Here is a 20,456-nt window from a genome sequence, read left to right on the forward strand (position 1 = left end):
TAAACAGTTCTAACACAATGATAACACTAATAACAGTTATCTAACACTTGATTGTGAATGTTCAAATTGATTAATATGGAAAAATAAGGCACGAGTACCAACTATTCATATGAACAATTGATTATTCATTGAAAAAATAAAATGGGTTCAAGTCTTACACTATACACAAAATCAGTCCCATATTGATTAAAGATCTATATGTGAAAAGTAAATTTCGAACTTTTTAGAAGAAAATATGAGTGGGTAAAGTTATTACACGAGGTTAGGTGGATAATTTCTTAGAACACAGAAGGTGCAAATAATAAAGAAACATAAATTTGACTATAACAAAATGAAAACTATTCATAAAAAGACTTTTTAAAAGTTATAATGAAAAGTTACCCACCTACTGGAAAATGAGATTTTTAATTTATATAGCCAATAAATGATTAATATTTAATTTAAAATACCTATTATGAATCTGTAGAAGGTAAAAATAATTGAAAAATTAGCAAAGAATCTAAATAAGAATTCTATATGGACAATAAAAATAAAAAAAATTTCTCAACTTACCTAGTAATCAGAGAAATTCAAGTATAAACTTTGGTGAGATATGTTCATATATATATATAATTAAAAGTTTGAAAATAACTGGAATTGGCAAGTAAATGGAGCAATGTGAAATTTCATGTGCTGTCACTGTTTACAAATGGTTGCAACCAGTTTTAATTAAATAATTACATTTAGGAAATAATCAATGTATATGTATGCATCTCTCTATATATATATATACACGTATATACATATCTATCATGATATTAAGTAAGTTCTTCACATATTCACAAAACCTATATATAAATTTTATAGAATCACTTTTTATAGTCATGGGATCCAGTTGAATTTCACAAAAGTAATGCTTTGAAAAAAAAGCAAAAAGCAATGTGATGCATACAACATATCATTTATATAAAATTAATAAATGTGAGAAAATATATATTACTTATAGATACATGTATACTACTTAGAAAAAAGAAGAAATGTTTGCAAACAGTGGATACTAAATAAAGGATAGTAGTTTTTCTGCAGGGTCCTTGAAAAAAAGAGGTATGCAATTTTACATGGGTATACATCAGGAGACATTTTTTACTATTTTATTCCTACAATATTATATTATAAATGGAAAAAAACAAATCATGGGAGGTGAGTTTTGGAGTAAGAAGCAACACATTTTAATAATATAATTCACTTTATACATCGAATTAACGATGATTAGATCAAAAGAGAAAATAAATATGAAAAACTAAGAAAGAGTATAAAGAGACAATTCTAAAGAAAAGAGAGTAAAATAATGTAATTAGAAGCAAATTTATAACAAAAATGGAAAATAAAGAAACTAAGTTAAGGAAGAGTATATGAAGACAATAAAACAAAAAGATTGTAAGTAATGCAAATTAACTCATTGAGGCAAAAATGTGATTCTCTGGGTAAATTTGAAAATCTTTACACTATATATAAAAATATATACATATATATATTATTTTTAACAAATTTAGGTTGGAGCAGATATCTGTGGATTTGAGCTTGATACCACGGAAGAGCTTTGCAGAAGATGGATGCAACTTGGGGCATTCTATCCATTTTCCAGAAACCATAATAGTGATGAATATGAGGTAAATGTCTTTTGTTTTCCTTGATTTGGAATAAAGCATAATCTTATTTTTAACAATATACTTAAAATTATATCTATAGAAGATAATGTGTGGTCTGCAAGTTGGTAGCATAATTTGTGAAAGAGTTATAAGTCCTCTTCTCAAGGCCTATAAATATTTTGTATCTAAAAAATGGTCAAATAAGAAAATCAGGATACATAATGTAGTCACAACATATTTTATCTAAACCTAAAACATATATGAGTGTCGAATCACAATATTTTAAATTAAAGCCAAAGTTTTTTGAGTCTGGATTCTTAGATTCTAACAATACAAGTTTCAGATAACTTTTCTTTCATAAAATATATAATATACTATTAGGGATTTCCAGTTTTTGTTTTGTTAAAGAAATATGAAAAAATTAAAGCCAGTGCAAAGTAGTTTGAGTCCAGACTCAAGCAAAACTAAATGGCACATTGGAAATGAAAGTAAAACTAACACTTTTAAAACATGCATCTGAACTAATGGGATCAGAAATACAAGGATGTACTGAACTATTCTACCAGTCCTAGGAATTCATGCTGTGAGTTCCCATGGGTACCTTTTTCAGTGAGAATGAAGAAATTAGAGGAAATCATCAAGTCAATTAGGTGCATAGTGGTTAAGAAATTATTCCTGTTCACATATTGGTTACATATACGACTTTAATTCTTTTTGAGAAGAGAGACAGAACTCAGTCTGGAAGGAAGCATGATAGAACAGAAGTTAAAGGTATAAATTGGAGATTAGTCACTTCTAATCTACCTAAACTGCGCTTTCCAAAAAATTTGTGTTCATGGGAAATCCTAATATAAATTACATTACACTTTGTGTTTCTGTTCTCCAAAAAGCAGATGCCAAGACAGAAATAGACATGTTAGAGATTTATGGGCAAAATACTTGAGAAAGATACAGGGGAGGGAGCAGGAGAAAGTAAAGAGAGCCTCCAGATGACAATTCAGTCTAACTTGGTGAGATGAAGGCAAAGAAGGAGGTTTGATAGGCAGAGTCACATACTGGGTCACAGAGTGCCCGATTCTAAGGAAGTTTGAGTCAGCCCAGTGGGTAGTTTTCAGGACAGAGTTGGCCATTGGAAGAATCATGTGTCTTTCAGAAATGGGTCTGAATAGTATTTCCACCATGTTAACTGATTGGCTGGGAGCTGCCACAGGGGGATATAGCTTCAGAGTAAACATGATGATGAATCCAGAGAGGCAGTAGCCAGTACCTCTGGTTAGTTGTGCTACCTGGAGCAGGAGATCTAAGCAGGTTTGCTCACATCACTGTACCTTGGCTGAGAGTCAGCTAATCTAGCTTAGGCTCAGCAAGAAGGCTATCCTTTTAGTAGCAAGTCTATAGGCTGTTTGGGCAGCTCTGTTCCCTGTTTCCCTGTTCCAGCAGACTACCTGGGTTTATTTCTCTAATGGCAATGGCAGGCACAATGAGCAAGTTGTCAGACAAGCACATTTTGAGCTCTTTCTTGGATGTATCACATGTACTAAGTTCTTTGTAGGTACAAAGAGCTGTGAAAATTTAAGCCAATAATTCAGCTACCACAGATAACATTAGAGAGAAATTCTTTGTTAAAATGTTTTCATCTTCTCTCAGTATGTGTATTTAAATTTAAAGTAATTTAATTACTTTAAAATAAAGTAATTAAAACATATATCCAAATTAAAAACATAAAAACTAGAAATATTCATGTAGTCTGATGATGAAATAAGAGCAATTTAAACTTCTTATAAATAAGTAAATGTATACAATTTGTTTTTCAAAAATAGAATAAATACTTCTATTTTAATTTTCATTCATATTTTAGTGTTCTTATTTCAGTTTCTCTTTTTATCCCATAGCATCAAGATCCAGCATTTTTTGGACAGAATTCTCTTTTGGTTAATTCATCAAGGCATTACTTGAATATTCGCTATACTTTATTACCTTACCTCTATACTCTGTTTTATAAAGCCCATAGTTTTGGAGAAACAGTAGCAAGGCCAGTTCTTCATGAGTGAGTACTATGTTCAAGAATTTTAATATCTTTCAAATTATACTTGCACATATATTTTAAAAATTAATGGAGATAAATCAATATGTTAAGTAGATTTTGCTCCTTGTTTATATGTTCTTATAAATGATTTGATGAGCTGTAGAATGACAGTAGTAAATATAATTAATTTAGTGATTTGGATAAGCTTAAGCTAGAAATGTGATACTTGAATAGAATTCAAAAGGTAAAAAGTATAGAGAATATATTAGGGAAATAATATCAGTAAGCAAGATGAAATATAGAATTATTGGAAACATATGATATATACATTGTGAAAATCATCTAAATATAGATCGAGTATTATATAGTAACAAAACCATGAACTGTCCTTGTTTTTGTATATCTTGACCAAAACAGGACCCTCCCTTAAGAAATGACTAACAACCCTTTCAAATCTATGTCAAAATGGGAGTTTATCATGAAAAAAAGTTTAAAGGGAAGAAAGTAGACAATGAAAGATTCTGGTATTTTATGAACCCATCTTACAGGAGAAAATCAGTTAAACATGAGTTGTTTATTACAGATAAAAGTAACCTTATCAAACATAATAGATTATTTCGAGTCCCAAATGAACTATTTTCCTCCCCCTTCTCTTCTGTCTTCCCTTTCTTTCTTCCTTCCTTTTTTCCTTCTCCAGTATGAGGTTTACCATAAGGATATAAGAAATATAGATTCAAAATGTCATATCAAACAAGTAAATTTAGAGCTAATAATCATTCCCAGTGAAAAACTGAAATGATAACTCAAATTTCCATAAACTTATTTTTTATCTTTATACTGTAAACGCCATTTTTCTTAGGTTTTATCAGGATGTGAACAGCTGGGCTGAAGACACTCAGTTCTTATGGGGGCCTGCATTACTTATTACCCCTGTCTTGAAACAGGTAGGTTTTGAAATTTAATACATTTATTGCTTAAAGGGAAATTTGTATAACCAAATCCACACTAAATTGCAAAATATCTATATAATATGTGTTACTCAATAGACTGTTTCAACCTGATAAATATTGAATTCTAAAATGCAGAAGAAATTTTGGAAAATTATAAATATGTTAAGAAGATTTATGCTTTTAAAATATATAATGTGTAACTAGGGAGAAGAAAATTGTATAAAAATATTCTGCTGAAAAAGAAAACTTTATTTATAGAATCAAATCCAGATCTCATAGTAATAATAATGAACTCAGATTTAAGTAGACATAGATATTGAAATTTTGCTAAATTGTAAAGAAAGAGGAACTTGAAAACCATTTGATCATATGAAAATGTAGAAACAGTAGTGGAGTGAGATATTTCATTTTATTTATTATTTTAAAATCTTTACGCCCATAGAAATACATAGAAATGAATGTGTTCATATCTGCAGTTACCATGTAGATTACAAAAGTATGCATACATTATTTTAGTCGCCACTTAATTTCATCTTTGCTTTTGACATGTTTTATATTATATTATCTAAAACTAGTAAAATAGCCTTTTGATTATTATTTATAGAAAACATTGGAGTTTAACAATACAAAGGAAACTTTTACTCTTGACTATAAAAACCTAACAATATAATTGATACTTCTTTTCTGTGAAGTATTGAAGTAGAAATATATATGAAGTAAAAAAAAATTACGTATGATATATGTGTGTGTGTGTGTGTGTGTGTGTGTGTGTGTGTGTACATATATATATATGCCAAAACTTCAGGGGCAAAACAGTCCTATTAGGACTACTTGGTATGATTATGAAACTGTAAGTAACCTTATATAATAATAGACTCACAGTATTTACTGTCAAATATCTTTGCATAGAAACTTAATTCCAAACATATTGTAATCTATTTTCAGTATTTGTTATTATTGTAAAAAAAATTCCAAATTTGAATAATGTATAAAATTTTGTCCATTTTGTTGCACATGACCAAGTGTGTTTTGTTACACATGATTAATATGAAGTTATATTCTTTACATAAAAAGTTATATTATTCATTTTTAAATTATGAAAATAAAGGTCTGGAGTAATTTTAGGAAGGAGTAGTGGCATTTAAATACTTTTCTTTTTCACATATCATCTTATTGCCAAAAAAATTGAGTAATGAGCTAATCTTAAACATTTATTTTATACAGTATATTCAAACATTTGAGGAAGATTTTTATTTCAGCCTCGAAAAGGCAATATAGCAGCATTTATACACACAACCAATTTATTTAACTGACCAAGATCTTTTCAGATATTTATTTTAAAAGGCATTATTTTGCATATCACTTTATTTTTATAGAAGCAATGATTTTTTAAAATTTTATTTTATTATTAGTTTCAAGCATACAGTACATTGGTTAGACATTTATATAAAAACAATGATTTTTTAAAAATCTTTTTTAGATATGGTTAACTTTAAAACAACAAAGACTAAAAGAGAGGGCTAATTAAGAATATTATTAATTATTGTAGAAGGGAAATATATTTTTCGACGTTGATTTTTTTTGAGAAAGTAAACTTATTTTTCCCCTGTTTTGTTCAGTAAACTTAAAAAGATTTTAAATTAGAAAACAGCTTACTAATATTTATTCAGATGATATGAATTACTCATAATAAAAATTATTTCTATGTATAAAATGTAATCCTTGTGAACTAAAGTCTTCACTAATAAAAAAATCTTTTTAACTTCCAGTGGTTTAAAGTCTTCACTAATAAAAAAATCTTTTTAACTTCCAAATGTTAGGGTGCAAAAAGACCATGGAGAAAACAACGTGTTGCTATGTATCTTCCAGGAGACAAAATAGGATTACATCTCAGAGGAGGTTATATTATCCCCATTCAGCAACCTGCTGTAACTACAAATGCAAGGTAAAATGAAAAATCATTAACTAAATTTTAATATTTCATATTTTATTATGAATCAAAGATTAATGTTTAGTTATTCACCAAAGGATATTTTTGACATAAGGAGATATAAAAAGAAGAATCAAATTATCTTAATACAAATTTAATGATATAAAAAATAAACATAATTATATTAGAATTATATTTCCTGTGCCAAAAATGTACTGACATTCTTTATGGAATATATATAAAGTTAATTGTGATTCTTAATAAAAATATGAAATATTAAAGTACATTATATAATTTATAAAAGTATCAGTTGTTAAATATATGGATTTTTATCTAAGTGTCACAGTATTTTTCTTTCTAAGATGTTTACTTTTAATTTGATAAATGAAGTGGATATTTCTGTTTAAGTAAAGAACAAGATAGAAACTAAGGTGTTCAGTAAGAATGAATTACAGAAATATTCAGGAAAAAAGAAGAAACTTGAAAATTCTGATGTTCCATCTTTCATAGTTCATTCTGGATACAAGACATGGAAGGCTACCTCTTGAATCTGCGCTTCCCCATATTCTGCAACACCTGAACAGATTTACTCACTACATTTACTTCATACTCACTACATTTACTCACTACATTTACTTCATTTCCTTACTACATTTACTTCATAACATTAAGAATATCTGGAATTATAAATTTACTTTTTCTTGTGTGTAGTATATTCACATTCCTAGACTATAAATTCCATGAAGTTGAGGAGTTGACTTTTCAGTGCCTTAGTCTCCAGACCAATAAGAGTATCCAACCATAACATGCTCCCTATTTTCTCTAAATATTTGTTGAAGGAACAAAAGAATGAATGAATGAATGTATGTTAGTAAGTTAATTATTTCGGCATTATAGAATTGATAATTTTAATACTGTAACTGTTTCATGAGTATGTTTTCAGAAAAATTGGTTATACTTTAGAGCTATATTAAACAAGAGAAACATACACTTTGATTGGTGTGTGCTAGAAGAAATATATTCTGTATATAGCAGTTGCCTGGACTATGAAGTCTCAGAGATACTTGTTTAGGTTTAAAACCTAAAGTATTATATAACTAAAAAAATTGTATTGATCACATCTCATTTATTATGTCAGAATTAGCTTCATTTGTAAGATTATTAGCATTCCATTAAGTACTTAAACATTTTAGACTGTACTTCTCCTTATTTTGTATATAATATGTAGCCTTGATACTTTGCAATTTAAGGTTCATTGATATGTGGCAAATACACATTGAATTGAGCATTCATAAGATATTTAATTTTTCTTGTTTGAACTGAAATATTATTATACTGTTTCACAATTGTTGGTGTCTTAGCCACCAAGAAATTTTGTATTGTATTGATTATACTTATTCCTTATCTTTACTTTCTAAGTGTATAGTCATTTTTCTCATTGAAAAATTAATAAATATAGACATCAATTTTATTAATATATTATGGACATGTTCTCATGTGAATGCAGAACTCCCACAAATTGTTAGGATGAAATAAACATTTCTCCATTATAAATTTATTTATTTATTTATTTATTAATATAAATTTATTTTTAATTATATACACACATAAACTTACTTAACAGCCGAAAGAACCCTCTAGGACTTATAGTTGCATTGGATGAAAATAACACAGCAAAAGGAGACTTTTTCTGGGATGATGGAGAAACTAAAGGTAAATTTCAAAGGGATATACTTTTAAATGTTTATTCTGATGATGGGAAAATTTGCCTTTATTGATATAAAGTTGCAACCATTTAAGAAACATCACAAGTATTAAATTTAAATCCATGTTTTTTATCTATCCTAGGGTCTGAAGTTACTTTATGAAATTTAACATTATTTAAATTATGTATTTAATTGTAATATGTAGTTTTGTATATTGGTTCATTGTAAGAGTATTTGACAAGTTTAGATAGTTTAATTATTAAATTATTTTTAATTAAAATAATTAATAAATTTATATAGATATACAAGTTACATTATATTTTCAACTGCGTTAAATTATTGTAGCAATTAAAAATAAAAATTTTATTTCTGTAAAAATAAAGGGAAATCAACATTAAAACTTTGGTTAATAATGCTAGATTATTTGATAAGAACATCATCATAAATTATTCACAATTTATTTCAGTTATTGTATCTTTAATTTTATTTCATGAGAGCAAACCTGAAAATTCAGTAAGCCAAGGGAATAAGAAAAGAGCCATTTTTTGCTAATATATAATTTTGCCATAGTAAGTTTATCTGTTTAGGTTTAATTAGTCAATTCCAATTATCTTCATAAATTTATTTTTATTCATTTCTTTAAATAGAGGACTCAGGTATGTTTTTAATATATGTGTATATGAAAATTATAGTTTAGCTTCTATTTTAACTCACTACTTCTCAAATGTATTAAAGAGTATCTATACGCCTTTAAATATATACAGAACATCCACATATCTCTAAATTAACTCAAGAATTAGTCTATTTATTGTGTGCTTTCCTATAATTTGAAAATATGGAGTCTATAAAAAAATATTGTTTTTAAAGTTTTATCTGTGAAAATACAGATTACTACAATATGTCTGCTTTACCTATAGTCTTTCCCTTGTCAGCTGATAATAATTTCATCTCCACGAGATGCCAAAAATATTACAGTCGACTCCTCTCTCACAACCTAGGAATTTTTCTTGATTCTATCTTGATCTGGGTCCTCTCTTCAGCTCCACCACTATCATCACTACCTTTCATTATAATTACTACAGTAGCTATCTAACTGATCTATGGATCTATAGTTCTTGTCAATCCCCTTTTACATTCTATTTACGATCTAGCAGGTAGGGTCAATCTTTTAAAAGATGATTCAAATTATCACACCTCTGCTCAAAACCATCTAATGATTCTCCATTTTACTTAGATAAGAGCCACAATCTTTACCAAGTTCTAGAACACTGACAATGGCCTGTGTTTTTATGTACAGGCATACACACACAGACAGACACACGCACACTTATTCCCTATTGCTGTCCATTTCTCAATTTTACTCTAGCAAGCCAGCCTTCTCTTGCTCTTTCTAAAATATTTTAAACACTAGAGTGAGCTCTCCCATGAGAATAGTTTCCAAGCATTTACTACATAGAAATTCGGTAAAAGTGGAAACCAGTAGAACTACATTATTTGTAATCATTTATTAAAGAATGTTGTTGAGATAATACCTCTATTGGTAGCATGTGGGACTTTATTATAAGGTTATTCTTATTTCTCAAATGATATAAATATTCCTAAAGATGTTTCTTTTTTATACAAAGAAAAATCGATATTGATAATTTATTTTCATTTAAGAAGATGGTTAAAACTATGGAGATAGGATTTAATCATTCATCTAATATATGTTACTTATATAGTTATGTGCTTTGAAAAGTTGAAATCATAATTTTCTAAATAATGAATTTATAAGTAAACATACAAACAATAAAATGTTCTTCAGTTCAGATTTTGATTCTAATTTTATTCCCTAGAATTAAGATTTTAAGTAAATTAAAGTTATTGAATGTATTGTATTTAAATTTTAGGATTCCCTTTATATTTTCATTGTATTCTTCCAAATTATTTTGGTCATAATCTTAAATTTCTCTTTAAAAACACGTATTGATATATTTTATTGTATATATGTTGTAAAAAAATTTGTCGTCTTACATTTTCTTCATTAAAGTTTATTTAAATAAATATTTAACATGTTTCCAGATTTACTTTTTCTTCAAATAATGAAAAAAATTAAAATATGCAAAATAAAATTGCAGTGTGCCATATTTTCCCAAGATAAACTGAATGTTACATGGTTTACTAGAAAGAGATAAAATATTGTTCAAAATATAAATTTACAATTGTATATATTTTACTACAAGTTTTGTTTTCTTCATATTTCCAGAAATATTTTAGCAGCCTTTGAAAAATTAAACTAGGCAAATATACATTTACTTTTTTGGAAAATATTAAAACAAGAATAAAATTATTATCATGGGAGACCTCACTTTAGTGTGCTTAGGCTTTAAAGTATTTTAGAAAGAGCAAAATTATTTTGTTTAGAGGTAATTAAAAACCTTAATTTAAAAGGATAATCTATTTAATTTGTTTTATTAATAAATAGTATTTTTTCAAATTTCTCAAGTATATAAATGTAAAAATAAAGCAGAGAACTTAATATTATATTTTGATCTGATAACTTTATTTTTTTCCATTTCAGATACCATAGAAAATGACAACTACATTTTATATACATTTTCAGTTTCTGATGTAAGCATTCTCTTTGGAAACATAGTTAAATATATACCTTGTTAATGTCTGGTTTATGACTTTATTATGGATTTTTTTTTTTTGGAAATATGTTTACATTTACCTCCAGATTTCATTGGAAAGAGATGACATAAATTGTTAGATTAAATAGTTAAATCATTTAAAAAAATAGTTACCTTAAATTTTTATATCTATATGTAAGAGATGACTTAGTGATGATGAAATTAGTACACAGAAATTTTCAGACTTTTTAAAGTACTATTTCTGGTTTAAGCAAGATGCCCTAGGAAAATAATCTCAGCTTATTTGAAAATGTTTTAATACATCAGTCATGACAGTAATTGTCATGGATTTGGATTGAGAATGAAATATCTATACACAAGGTTAAATTTTGAAGAATTAATAGCGATGTTTTTTTGTAGATGTTGGATTTCTTCAAATATTCCATTTTGCCAAAGCCAAGTTATTCTTCATCAATATTAGGGCTGGAATGAGAGGGGATATATATGAGTTGCATCATGAGTAAATTGAGTAATTTTTGATAATAAATTTTATGACATGTATACAAAAAAATTGAAGAGTCAATAATTATATATGATACTTGGAAGTGGAGAGCTGATAGGAATGGAAGGATAGATGATTGGTTCCTTTCCTGTTTCATACCTGCATTATTTCAGGTTTTTATCCAAAGACCTTCTACTTAATATATAATATTATATACTTTTTTTCAGAACAAATTAAATATCACATGCACACATTCATCATACCAGGAAGGAACCTCTTTAGCATTTGAGACTATAAAAATCCTTGGGCTTGTGGACACTGTTACAGAAGTTAAAGTGATGGAAGATAATCAATCAATGCAAGATCACTACAATTTCACTTATGATGCTTCCGATCAGGTAAATACAGTTTTCTAAAATATGTTAGCCATCATATACTCTTGCATTTAATATTACACAATTATTCAAGAAAATAACTCTTGATTTCATGATATTTTTCTTCATGACGTATCTTTTCTTTTTTTCTTTCCCTTTTGCTGCCAATATTCCATTTTAGGTTATTCCAATTTATATATAAATGTCAGCATTAAGGAGACTTCTTTTTACTGCTTCTCTATTGAATTTTATATTTGACATCACTTATCTATACCTTCCTAGTATTTTTTTTATACCATTCTCCTCTCCTAATCGAACTTACTCATCTGTTGCATATAATAAAGATTTTAAATGTTTTAGCTTCTCATTTATGACTCTTTAAGATATTGATTTAATCTATATTCTTTCTACTCCTTTCATGAACTCTCATTGTCCTCAATATATCTTGTACTTTTATTCTTCAAATTTTTGTTTATACCTCCCTTCCAATAGAAGGCCTGTCTTATCTTGTAATCTTTGTCTCTTTTAACAGGTATACTAGAGAGAAAAAAAGAATCACAAAATTGGGCTCAAATTCTAGCCCTGAAGTCTGTGCATTTAAATATATTAAATTAGTCTCTCATTATCTCAGCTGCCTCATCCACAAAATGTAATTTTTAAATCATAATGTTTCTTTGAATAATAAATTAATATATTTAAAATTTGAACGATAATAATTTAAAACATGGAAGCTATTTTTATTGGCATTTAATTTTCTACCATTTATGTAATACTAAATTATTAGTAAAACCATCATAAATAAATTCAAAATTATTTTAGATATAGAATATTTTCTTAGAGTATTTTTTGTATAACTCCTAAGCCTCCTGGAGTTTTTCACTTAGTAATTTTTATAAACATATGTATTAGTTAATTATTTTTTATTTAGTAAACATACTTTAATTTACATATTTGTAGGACCATAAGAATTAATAAATATAAATTAAATAATATAGGCTTACTGAGAACTTTATCACTCTAACAAAGATTATAAAGTGGACATAATATAAAAATTATTTTATTTGTTCTTTTGCAATCTCAGTTTACATCAGTGTCTGTTTTTATACTTACATAAAGATTTATACGTACACTAATAGTTACACCTTTCTAATTCTTCTGTGCTTAAACTAATCTTTATGACTTTTCATTCCTAAATGTAGAGTTATGAAAATAAGTTGATATGAAAAAAATTAAATAATGCAGTATAATGCTGGGATAAATTTTACCTATTTTTTTCAAGTATATAAACAAACAATAACCAACCATAACTGCAATATTCCAATAATAGAAATAATTGTATATTAGAATATGTATATATACCCATGTATGTATACAACTATCCTCCCATTTTTTCCTTTTTTGCATAATGCCATATTATAACCCCTCTAATTTTCCCTCAAATATTTTAGGCAGTAGATAAAATTAGGGAGAAATTAGGGAAATTAGTATTTTCCTCCTCTGGGAGCCTCAATATCAATCCAAGCGATCAACCTTTTCTTCCTTTTTTCTTCCTTCGAGGATCTAATATTTATTTCATATCTTGTATGTCTCAGGTATTATGCTAGGTGTTTTAAATTTCACATATCATTCATTGTATATAGCAATACATTTTAGTAGAGTCATTATTACTATTTACAGGGGAAGGAAATTGAAGAAAGACAATTTTCCCAAAGACTCATGAGCATTAAATGGCAGAAGTGAGGATGAAAATGCTTTTCATTAGTAGTCTACAATTTTCACAGTTTACCTTGTGGTTCTAGCCATTTCAGCATGACATATCTTCTTTTTTCTATTCTGTTCTTTAAGTATTATATTAAAACTATTTATGACTTGATTTGAAGAATTGCTGTGGTTGCCATATTTTATAAATGTTAAACATTTTTAAATTGTCCAATGGTCAGAAATATTTATTAATGTTTTCTTTGTCTTCAAAGAATCTTCTAATTTATAATCTCACATTTAACCTTGGAAAAAACTTTATCGTTCAATGGAATCAAGTATTCTTAGAAGATGAAAAGTTTAATTGTTATCCAGATGCAGAGCCTGGAACTCAGAACGACTGCACAAATCGTGGCTGTATATGGGAACAGGTAATAAGAATTTTAATTAAGATTCATGATATGGCTTTCACAGAAGCATTTCAATGTAAACTTTACATATTATAATTTTAATTCTACAGAATATAGACTAAATTCATCTAGACAAGCATTTGGAATTTGAAATTAGGACTTCTGATAGAAAATTTGTCTTTATCTTAATTAATTCTCCAAAGACATAACTTACTAAATGCTAGACTAAAGGGAACTGTAAGTTGCTTTTCAGGCAGTTCAGATAGTGTAACTTTATTTATTAAAATTGTATTCTATTTGTTGCACTCTATTAGATATCGGCTGTGGCTAACTAGCTTAGTTAAGCAAGATATAATGCCAGTAGGGGACAGTCTTTCAAAAGCATTGTCTCAAGTTAGTAAAAGTTCTGAAATTGATTGATGGGCTATACCTGTTCCATTAGGAGATGATAATTTCTGACCAATTATTTTGGTCATAATTTCAACAGAATAATGGTGGCTATTGACAGCAGAAGTTTTTTATAAGAAGAGATAAAGGAAGTATACCCTCTTGCTATGCTTATGTTTCAAATTCTGGGCTTTTGTGTTACATCATTGGGTTTTCTCAGCAAAAACATTTATTTCGTATGAGTAAGAAATTAAATGCATGTGTTGTACGACTGAAGAGAGTCAAGATACATCTGCCACAACTGCCCAGAAATGTCTGCATTTGTATGAGGGGATATTTAGTATCTCTGCCACCAAAGAAATTGCCCCCATTGCTCTTCGATGCTTGATAAAGCAGCATAATCTTCATCATTAGGAAAGTTTATGGAAGAACTGAAGAAAAAAAATAAGAAGAACAGATTCTGAAATTAATAGAAGCCAAGTAGTGAAGTATTTTTCCATGTCTCCAATATCTTCTCTTTAAAATGCAGCTCTTCATTCAAATTCATATTCATCTTCCATTTTATTTAGTACATACTCAACTTACATTATCAAAACAAATATACAGGATGGGTACTAAAGCAGAAATAACTTCTAGTAAGAAAATGTAAAAAATTTACTTTTCCCAGAACTATTAGTATTTTAACACCTTACAGATTCTTAAAGCAAGTAAGTGAAGCTTTAAGATTTCAGACATAAGGAATCTGTTAAATATAATAATTTAGGGTACAAATAAACTTCTGATGTTTCTTTAGACCATGATGTTTATTCATTGATTACTTTTATAAATACTTATTGAGATCTGCTATATTCTAGGTGAATAAAATAAACAAAACCCTCTTTCCTGATATAGCTTATACTCTAGCATGGGAAAAAGAAATAAGAAAAGTATATGTTATGTTAGAGAAGTGTCATGCGAAAAAAAAAAAAAGGCAGGTAAAAAGGAGCAGGGAAGAATGCTAGTGGCATAATTTTAATAATTGGACAGGGAAAGTTTCTTAAAGAAGATGACATTATGTAAAAGAGATGAGGAAAGAATGGAAGGGATTAATACTCCAATAAGAAGAAACATCAACCTGAATTGCGTCTGAAGTAAGAAAGTATCTGGTATAGCCCACAAACAGAAAGGAGGTCATTGTGTCTGAAACACAGTATATGAAGGAAAGAACAGCAGGAAATGATATTACAGACATATGGAAACAGATTATGTAGATCAATTATTTAGGTCATTTTTAGAACTATGATTTTTACTCCAAAAATAAGATACTATTGAACAAAAAAAAGGAGAGTTTTGAACAAATGAGATTAAATTTCCATCTTAATGGGATCATGATTGCTTCTGTGTTGAACATAAAGTGTTACAGTACCAACACAGGAAAGAGGTTTTTGCAATATTTAAGGTAAACTATTATTGGTGGATTGAGCCAGACTAGTAATGATAGAATTGGTAATAAGTAATTGACTTTAAGATAAAGCCAAAAAAGTTTGTTGTTTGTTGGATATGTGAAATATGAGAGAACATAAGAGAAGAGTAAAAAATGACTTCAAGTTCTGGTTTAAACAACTGGAAAAAGGAAGAAATTGATATTAACAGAGACTGGGAAAACTATGGAGGGGGAACAAGCTTGGAGAGGAACAATTGTGTTTGGGGTAAATTAATACAAATCCTAGTGCAATTTTCCAGTTGTGAGATGCATTTAAACTAGTGAAATTGAGACTTTTATATTACAGATAAGATATAAAATTTAGAGTCAGAATATATACAGTGTTTAAAGCTATATGGTGGGATGACATCATTAAGGAAATGAGCTTGGCTAGAAAGGGAAGAGTTCAAAAACTAAATCCTGAAAAAAAAAAAACAAAAAACTTAAACCCTGAGTCAGGCCAACATTTAGAGCGAGAAAAGAGACTGAGAAAGAATAGTAAAAGAATTAGGTTAAAACAAAGAAAATGTTGGTTCTTGGAAGCCGATTGAACAAGGCATTTCAAGACAGAAAATTAACTGTGAAAATTATCCTTATAAATCGACGATAACTAGAAACTGAAGTTTAGATTTGGCAGCATGGAAGTGTTTGGTAACTTTTATAAGAGAAATATTGATGGAGTGCTGTGAATAAAAACCTAGTTACAGTGAGAATGAGAATTCAAGTGAGAATGAAAGGACAAATTGGAGATAATGACTATAGTGAACTTCTTATGTTTTGCTCTAAAGCAAGCATAAAAATAGGTCAATAGTTGAAGAAATTAATGAGGTGACAGTTTTTTTTTCTTTTTTAAGATCGTAGAAATAAAATTGTGTTATGCCATTGAGCATAATTTATAATGCCATTTTAGTGATGCAGGTGAGAGTTGAGAATTGCAGAAAAAAATGTCTTTGTAGGCAAGGAGGCATAGGATTGGGTTCTCAAATAAAATGATTCCCCTTAGAAACACAGGCAGTACATATCTTGTAACAGGAGGTGAAGAGGTGGGTGGATAGATCATTCTTATTTTTGTTCTGATTTCTTTCTTTTTCATATTGACATAATAAGTAAAACCATTAGGTGATTAAGAGAATAGGAAAGATTTGTTGGTAGTTGGAGAAGAGAGGAAAAATGTCATCCAGGGTAGTGTGATAGTGAATGAACTAGGGAACTATAGTATGACTGCATCATTAGAACCCATTCTAATTTTCATGATTATACAAAGGGATAGCAGTTTGCATAACTGTGTATATTTCTCAAGCCACATTCAACCACACAATTATAAGCATTGAGAATTTAGAGAACAGAGTTTTTCCCAGGACCATTTCTCAACTGAGCACAAGAATGCAGCGAGGGCCTTAGGGATTGAGGTTACATGAAAAGAAGTGATTTAGAAAAGAAATAAGCTTGTTAAGGAAGGAAGTATAGGTGTCAATGGGTGAGGGACAAATAACAGTTTGATTGAATGGTTACTCTGATTATGGTCACACTGTACATAACTCTAATTTGTGTAATCTGATGGAAAACCATACATTAAAGAAAAAAAGTTATTTTTTTCCCAAGGCTTCATATAATAAAGAATTGTTGACACTTCCTAAATCACTGACAATTTCAAGGAAAAAAAATCTTATTCAAAACTTGTTAATAACTCTGTTATTAACTCTTGTTAATAACTCATAATTTTTCAAAATCATGCCTGCATTCATCTAATTTCACATTTGTACTTAAAGCTGGCATCAGATCACATAAACTCTGAGGGTCTTACTGCAATAATATCATCTGAAAACTTCTGATTTAAAAATCTCAGAAGTGATGTTCCAAGTGGTAACTTCTCTACTTTGAAAATATACAAATGTGTGGAGAAGAGTGGGATTGAGTATTAAAAAATGAAATAAAATCTACTTAAAGATATATTTTAAATTTAATTAATTGGATTTTACTTGAATAAGCCAAGTTTTTAAAAAATTATCGATTGAATACTGTCTATAGGTTTTTATACTATTTCCGTAAATTAGATAGCAAGATTATTTTCATTCTAACTGCAAAAATAGCAATGCTGATGAACTATGATTAAGAAAGATGAATAAGAACTTTATAGAATGACAAAGTAGAAGTGCTACTTGGCAGAAAGACATATACAGACTTTGCAATTTTCTAAAGTTAATTATATTCCTGGTTCTCTTGGCATTCAGTTTTACTCAATTGGAATAAGTACTGTAGTATTCCTTACAGTTAAGGATTGCTTGAAGCTGGGAGTATCAGAGAACCAAAGTCTGATTTGATTAAACAAAACATGATTTTTTTTTTTTTTTCATAAATAAGAATCCAAGATGTATTATGCTGGACTCTCAGTGTCGTCAATGTCTCATATTTATCATTTGTTTTTCATCCCCAAGTTTGTTTTATAGTTTCTACCATTATGTATGCATTTCAAGACCAGAAGGTGGATGGGCAAAGGGATTCTAATTAATCAGCTTATACCATTTTATTTTAAGGAGATTTTGGGGGTCATAGACAATTTCCTCAAAAGAGACTGGGATATGTAGATGGGCACAATGCTTCTCCCAACAGTATAATTTAATGAATAAGATAGAATGGAGAATGGATTTTGATAAGGCAATTAGCCTTCATTGCCAGAGTTTATCATTCTTTTTCTTAGATTCTAGCTTCCACTCTTACATAAACCAATTAGCTCTACTCTTTGGCCATACTTCCCGTTTCAAGTATTGGTCAGTATGTAATTGGCCATTATAAGGATCAGTCATGAAATAAGGAATTATAGAGTTTATTATAAGTAAAAGGAAAGAACTTTAAGTGCATGCTCTTCTGAGTGTTGTTGTAGAGCAGTTTTATATTGACCAATGGCAATGGTCAATATAAGGAGTAAGAAAATGCATGTGATCAAAATTTATGAGTAATGTATTTAATTTTTGTAAACACTGCACAATTATCTATTTTCTGAGTTGAAATGCTATGACATTTGATCTTTTTGCTCTACTTGCCTATCTTTAGAGTCAAAATATAAATATTCTATATAACATTTTAGTACGTGGTGTCTGTTTTATGTTGTGATTGTAATTGCATTTTAGTATTAAACAATAAAATTAGTAAATCATACAATGTGTGATTAGATATGTCTACCTTATTTTTTAAGAGTCAAATATTACAATGCTTACAATTTCTTGCATTAAACATGTATTGCATTCTTAGGTACTCGAATCCAAAGCACCTGAATGTTACTTTCCAAAACAAGACAACTCTTACTTAGTCCGTTCAACTCAGTATTCATCAATGGGTGTAACAGCTGACCTCCAGCTGACTACTACAAATATGAGAACAAACCTACCTTCTGTACCCATCTCAACTCTTCGTGTGGAGGTGAAATATCACAAAAATGAGATGCTGCAGTTTAAGGTATGTTTAATATAAATGATACCAATGCATGAATCATCTGTCAAGATGAGAGATTTTGACTAGATTAGGTACTTGGATTTTTATTGTAATATTAAGGATTAGTAATTGGATTGATGACATTTTTATTCTATTAAAAAAAAGCTTATTTTTTTTTCTACACAGCTTTTAGCTAGGTGCACAATATTTAAAGCTTCTCATTTTTACTAACTTTGTGAATAATTAAACATATAATGGTAATTTTTTAAAAGATACTTAAATTCTTGCTGAATAAATAAATCACTTAGAGTGAACTATATTGGTAGTCCTATTAAAATAAACAGAACAGGATGCTTACTATTTCCATTATTTTCAAATAGTGATCTAAATTTTCTGGCCAATACATTAAGACATACAAAAGAAATAACAATTTCTTTTAACGGTAGCACTTAGCATTTTTTTTTACTCAAGGGCTCCAAGGGAATCCATTTTAAAAACTATTACAAATGATAAGATCAGCAGAATGACTGGTTGTAAAATAATATCTCTAAAAAATGTTGTGCTGCATACTATCATTCCTCATTAAGAAGCTGAAATAGTAGCAAATTCCATTTGCAAAATCAAATGAGAACAATCAAATAAACAATAAAATATAAAATATTATAGAGTAAGTTATAAGAAAAAGAACTATTAAAAAGAGTTGATAGATATTAAGTACTAAAAAATCTTAAATAAAATTAAAATTTTAAAAAGTTAACTCAATTTACATCCACTGATACTTTTAAATAATTCCCATAGAAATCTCAATAGAATATTTTTGAGATGATAAATAACCTTTAAGCTCATCTGAAAAGATATACATATGACAAAGGCAATAGTTAAAACTTAAAAAAAAAACAGGAAGTTATAAAATTTATAATATTAAAACAATAGCACTGCATTAGAATCACCTGAAAGTTTATTTTTAAAGGATGGCATAAAAATATATATGTATATGTAACACATATAAAGTTATTCATATCTACATATACAAATTAAATCAAATATAATCCCAGATATCTTGTATCTGGTTAGTTAATGTCTTTCAAACCATAGATATGAAGGCATAAATCACATAGACAAAATTATGTATTTCCTGCATAAAAATCACACAGTTCAATATTAATAAATACTATAAACAACTAGAAGGCAAACAAAAAAATAGATAAATATCTGACACCTGTATTATAAACCCCAAGCAATTTCAACTCATATAAACAAGAAAAATATCAAGATCTTATAAGCAGTCATTTAATAGAAGAAATAAAAATTATAAATAAAATGTTAAAATACACTCATTAAA

The 20,456-nt window shown here is 28.3% G+C and overlaps 1 protein-coding gene across 1 annotated transcript in view; it reads left to right on the plus strand.

Moving 5' to 3' along the window:
• Positions 1–20,456, plus strand: part of SI (sucrase-isomaltase) — an 81,162-nt gene that overhangs the window by 21,348 nt on the left and 39,358 nt on the right. The window contains exons 16-25 of the mRNA XM_006908270.1: positions 1,533–1,649; positions 3,521–3,675; positions 4,514–4,598; positions 6,425–6,549; positions 8,159–8,247; positions 10,801–10,850; positions 11,582–11,752; positions 13,702–13,857; positions 16,867–16,872; positions 18,935–19,138. Of these exons, the coding sequence (XP_006908332.1) occupies positions 1,533–1,649; positions 3,521–3,675; positions 4,514–4,598; positions 6,425–6,549; positions 8,159–8,247; positions 10,801–10,850; positions 11,582–11,752; positions 13,702–13,857; positions 16,867–16,872; positions 18,935–19,138 (1,158 nt within the window). The remainder of the gene's footprint in view (positions 1–1,532; positions 1,650–3,520; positions 3,676–4,513; positions 4,599–6,424; positions 6,550–8,158; positions 8,248–10,800; positions 10,851–11,581; positions 11,753–13,701; positions 13,858–16,866; positions 16,873–18,934; positions 19,139–20,456) is intronic.

The sequence above is a fragment of the Pteropus alecto genome, unplaced genomic scaffold, assembly GCF_000325575.1.
Source record: "Pteropus alecto unplaced genomic scaffold, ASM32557v1 scaffold81, whole genome shotgun sequence".
NCBI classification, from domain to species: Eukaryota; Metazoa; Chordata; class Mammalia; order Chiroptera; family Pteropodidae; genus Pteropus; species Pteropus alecto.